Below are 5,152 nucleotides of genomic sequence, written 5' to 3' on the forward strand. Positions count from 1 at the left end.
ATAAGTACAAGTACAGGCACAGGTACAAGTATAATTATATACATACATACATGCATAACCCAAAGAATATATATTCGTTAATCAACACACACATATATATATATATCGTGTGTATGTATGTATATGTACACACACACATACACACATAAATATATATATATATACAAATATACATATATAAACATTTTTACATACATACTTATACACAAAAAACACAGACACAGACACACACACATATATATATACATACATACAATATAAGTTCTGTACGTAGGTGGGTATTGTGCATTCGAACAAATTTTTTATCAATTTGTTTGGTACAACATCAAAGATGGATAAGGAATGACATGCCAATAGTAGCTCGCGTGCCTGAGTAAATTTTCGTGACGTGCTGGTTAGAAGTATTTCTATAGTAAAGACATACACTTAATTTACGAAACTCGTAAATTCGCAGTATGCTAGCATCCGTTTATTCGGCATGAAGGATGAAGCTGTTGTTTTCGATAGAGAAAAACAACCTCACCTAAGTGCCATCTTCGGGGTAAATGGTGTTGTGTGTGTTGTAGAATACTTCAGGTTACAACCTTAGCTGCATTGAACAAAACTAAATACTCTAAAGTATAATTCAAAGAAATTGCGGCTATATTTTAGTGGAAGATTGGCAATGCCATGGCAGCCAAACTTCGGTCACCAACATATATTGTAGTGTGCAACTGTGTATTGCTCTTTATGTTAATTACTCTATTTTTAAAATATTACTCTATAAAAAACAACATGCATCACAAAAATACATATATGTACAATACATTCAAAGTACGTTAACAAAAACGTATAACTTTTCAGCTCACAATTTCATTGGCGTTCAATGCGGAGACAAGCACAGCCAAGGGCCTGACGAAATGGCGATCTTACACTGGTTAGCAACATGGAAGACAGTGATTAAAATCATCCAATCCAAAAATTTAACCGATTTTTTATCCAACCAGGTACAGTGCGCAATCTAGAAAGTTCGATCTCTACCAATCGCGCATATTCTGAAGGATCCTGAATTTGCTTCGAAACCATTATCCACACATATCCATTAAGTTGGAGAAATTGGATGAGAAAAGAAGTATATGTACTAGCTGACAAATGCAATTGACGGTACACTTCCACTAATAATTTCTTGACACATAGGATAGAAACAGTGAAAAATGTTATCAAGGGTTGTAGCAGCTACAGCAGCAGTAGCTGGCGCTAATGCACTAAACGCATGTGTCTGGCTCGGTAATCCCGAATGCCCAGCGGGTGCTTCATTCGATTGCATAGACTTTCCTGAAGGAGAGTGTGTTGAGGCATTGGGTATCCCCGGTACAACTGTATACGGTAAATTTGACGACAATGGTGATGGTACAGCCGCGGTTGGCATTTATTTGAATTCCGCTGATTGTTCCGAAGGTGGTATTACGGATGAAGCTCTTCTTGCCAACAGTTACAACTTTGCAGATCCTATATGTACTCCAGCAGCAACTATTGCTGGACAGACAGCATATATTCAAACTACAGGCGACTTCGGCGGAGAAGTTGCCTCTGAAGAAGACCTTTCACCTGAAGAGGTTACACCACCTGAAGATGAAGCTGTGACCGGTGACGATGTAGAAGAGGAAGAAGCTCCTGAAGATGCTCCTCCTGCTGAAGAAGCTGCTGAAGAAGCTCCTGAAGATGCTCCTCCTGCTGAAGAAGCTGCTGAAGAAGCTGCTGAAGAAGCTCCTGAAGAAGCTCCCCCTGCTGAAGAAACTCCTGAGGCTCCCCCTGCTGGAGGTGCTGAGGCTCTTGTAGTTCCTGAAGTCGTAGTTCCACCGTCCGTTGGTGGTGACGCAGCTGCTGTAGGAGGCATCGATCAAGTTCTTGCACTACTAGCAGGTTCTGGTTTGCCACAAAACTTTATTGACGTGTTTAGAGATGTTATCGGAAATGATCCCGTCAGAGTCGCGGCTTTCTTGCGAGAGTTCACAGCAGATGTAGATGCTGTTGGTCTTCTAGGTGTGTTTTCTGAACTGCCTGATCTTAGCGCCGGAGGTGCTGCCGAAGCTGGTGCAGGCGGTCTACCAACCATCCCTGCTTTCGTCGTGCCTTTCGCCCAGGGTCTAAAGGCTAACATTCGTCAGACGTTCACTCAGAACATGCTCGATGCACTGGCTGCATCCACAGTAACCAACTTGCTAACTAACTGTGGTGGTTTCTTCGCCCTATACGGTGCTCAATCCATTATTGGTCAGGAGATTGCCGGAACAACTTTCGGAGAAGCCGTTTCTGGAATCATCGGAGTGAATCCCTCTGAGCAAAGATGCGCTGGTGAGGATATCACCAGCCTGCTACCTTGCACCGTTGGTTTTATTCGTTCAGATGTACCTACTTGCTCTGTTGATGTCTGCTGTGCTACCGCTGATCTTGTTACCGGAATCCCCATCGTATCGCAGATCATCGCCGAGATCATTACCCGTGTTCTTACAGATCTTATTCTACCCGTACTGCAGTCGACTGTCCCATACATCCGTGGTGGACTTGCCAGTCTTGCTAATGCTGCGACCGGAGAGTTCAACGTATTGACCAACTGTGGACTTGTGTTCTATTATGCCGATACCCTTCAGATCAAGGGCTTGCAGTGTAAGCGTAAGGGGGATCTTGACAAGCTGCAGCCTTGTGCCACCACTGACGACCTTATTCCCGATGCTCCATGGGGAAAATGCAGTGCAGAGGAATGCTGTGGACACGGTAGTGTCAACTCTGGCATTGGACGAACTATTACCGCTTTCATTGCCTACGAGGAAGCCAAGATTGTTGAGAAGCTCGCACAGCAGCTTAAGATCGTTCTTGGTGCTGCCGTGAAGACAAACGTCGCCTCAGGAAAGTACCTCATCACCTGCAGACAATGGAAGAACTTCTTGGGTGGAAAGTGTAAGAATGGCCAGGAGAATGTCGATCATGACTACTTCTGCTCTACCTACTCTTGCATGTCATTTGGAGTGCACAAGTGCTCAAACAGCGTCTGCTGTCACAATGCATCTGAGGGCTGGGTTGGTGCCGTACTAGCTATTGGTATCACTGCCGGTCAATTGTACGAGTTCGCGCAGATTGCAGCGGCTGCGAATCCCTTCGCTCCTCAGTGGATGGTTTCTTGCAAGAAGTACAATGAACAATTCGGACTTAAGTGCAAGCACGGCGGAAAGATCGATGCTACTATGCCATGTCTTCTTCAGACCTTCGAGCACAAGAGTTCCTACTACAAGTGTACCGAACACAACTGCTGTGGACAATTCTCCAAGAAATACACACCCGCAGCCGCCTTCGAAGCCGCCCTTGCGGCCGCCGATGAAGCCGCCGATGTATTGTACGCCATCTCAAAGTCCAACGTCGGAGGACTGTTCACATCTGGCCTATACACCGATGTCCAATCTGCCACCAACTGCGAGACCTGGGCCGCTATTCCCGGATGGGGTTATGAGGCGGTTGCAAACTGCACCCCTATCTCTGACCTCCCATATGATGTTTCATGCGATAACGCTGCCCCCATGAAGAACAACTTTCAGCCTCTGGCGCCTTGTCGTTCTCTAATTGTGGATTCCATGGGCAACGATCTTGACGAGTCCCTCCCTCCGTGCGCACAAGCATGTTACAACAGAGGTCAAGCTAAGAAGCTAGGTGCAGGAACTATTCTTGCTGCTCAGTCTTGGGCCTACGCCACACAGATGATCTATCTGCTCACCCATATGATCTCTGACCCCGTTAAAGCTCACGTGATTTCTCAGCTTCTAGCTACTTTCAAGGACGTTGTTACTGGTAATGCATCTGCAGGTAAACTAGATCATAAGGCCCTTCTTGCAAGTTTGGTGGAACCTGACGCTCTGCCCGATAACTTTGGTGACCTTGCCGGAAACCCTATTGAGGCAATCAAAGTTCTGCTTCATCTTACTCCTATTTTGCCTTTGGATGGTCTACTTATGAACTGTGGCGTATGGTCTTCTACCTTGGACATGAACTACTTTGGTCGTGGAACCTGCCTTACTGGGCGACCGGTAGACCATGATCTGCCATGCTGGGTGTCTTCTATCAATCGCATGAATGTAACCGATGCCGACGGAAACAGTTCTCCTAGCATGGGTTCCGGAAATATGTTCTATGTAAACAAAATGCCCAATGTTGGAGATTGTAGTCCCGACTACTGTTGCTCGTGCCGTACCAAGGCTGCTTACAGCAACGCAGACACTCGTCTTCTTGGTGCCGCTGGTGCTTCCATCACCAAGTTTCTCATCGCGCGTGTGATCACACCTCTTGTCTTCAAGTGTATGCGAATGCTTGACGGTCCCCTCAGTCCCCTCAAAGCTCAGGTTGGTTTCGGTCCAGGACAGATTTACATGCCCCAGACTGGATATGGAGCTGAGGCCAAGCTTACTGATTCGATTGATATCGGAAGCCTGATTATCGGTAACCAGTTCTGTGTTAGCCACTCCTTCTTCCCCAATGGTACCTTACCCCATACTACCAACGCTGATGCGCCCGTTACGTTCACCAACGGAACAGAAGGCACAAACTGTATGTATTGGCCCGGAGAGATGTAATTTAACCTTCATTTTTAATAACATTGTGTATACTGTATAGTAGGAATGTTTTATGTACTTGAAATAAAGCACCCTTTTCTTGACCTCCGCCTCTTTCTTCTTGGAGTAAATGATTGTAACTTTACAATAGAGATTGTAATGATGAGACCATCGAGACCATCGAAACTGTGTGCACCACAAATTCTTTCCGCTAATACTCAAGACCGACCACACAAATACACATGTCCATGTGTACAACGTGTGCGTGAACCTATCACACACACCACACACAAAACATCATACACACAGGTGCGTGTACAAACAGATAGACACATACACACAAACACACAATATATGTACGTGTACACACACACACATACACACACACACACATACACACACACACAAACACAAATATATATTTATATATATATAATGTAGTATATATATATATATATGTATATATATGTAAATATATATATAAATACATACTTATAAAGTATACAATTATATTATGTACATCATATATATATATATATATATACACGCACACACACACACACACACACACTAAA

General features: G+C 44.5%; 1 protein-coding gene across 1 annotated transcript; it reads left to right on the plus strand.

The window, feature by feature from the left end:
* The first annotated feature begins 1,159 nt into the window (after positions 1–1,159).
* On the plus strand, positions 1,160–4,672 carry SARC_10414 (hypothetical protein). The gene has a single exon (XM_014295544.1). It carries the CDS (start codon positions 1,194–1,196, stop codon positions 4,596–4,598), a length of 3,405 nt encoding a protein of 1,134 aa, XP_014151019.1. The 5' UTR covers positions 1,160–1,193; the 3' UTR covers positions 4,599–4,672.
* The last annotated feature ends 480 nt before the right edge of the window (positions 4,673–5,152 follow it).

The sequence above is a fragment of the Sphaeroforma arctica genome, assembly GCF_001186125.1.
Source record: "Sphaeroforma arctica JP610 unplaced genomic scaffold supercont1.1240, whole genome shotgun sequence".
Taxonomy (NCBI): domain Eukaryota; class Ichthyosporea; order Ichthyophonida; genus Sphaeroforma; species Sphaeroforma arctica.

What these genes read in the sequence shown, in the direction of transcription:
- SARC_10414 (XM_014295544.1), top strand. Translation starts at nt 1,194, where the DNA reads ATGTTATCAAGGGTTGTAGCAGCTACAGCAGCAGTAGCTGGCGCTAAT.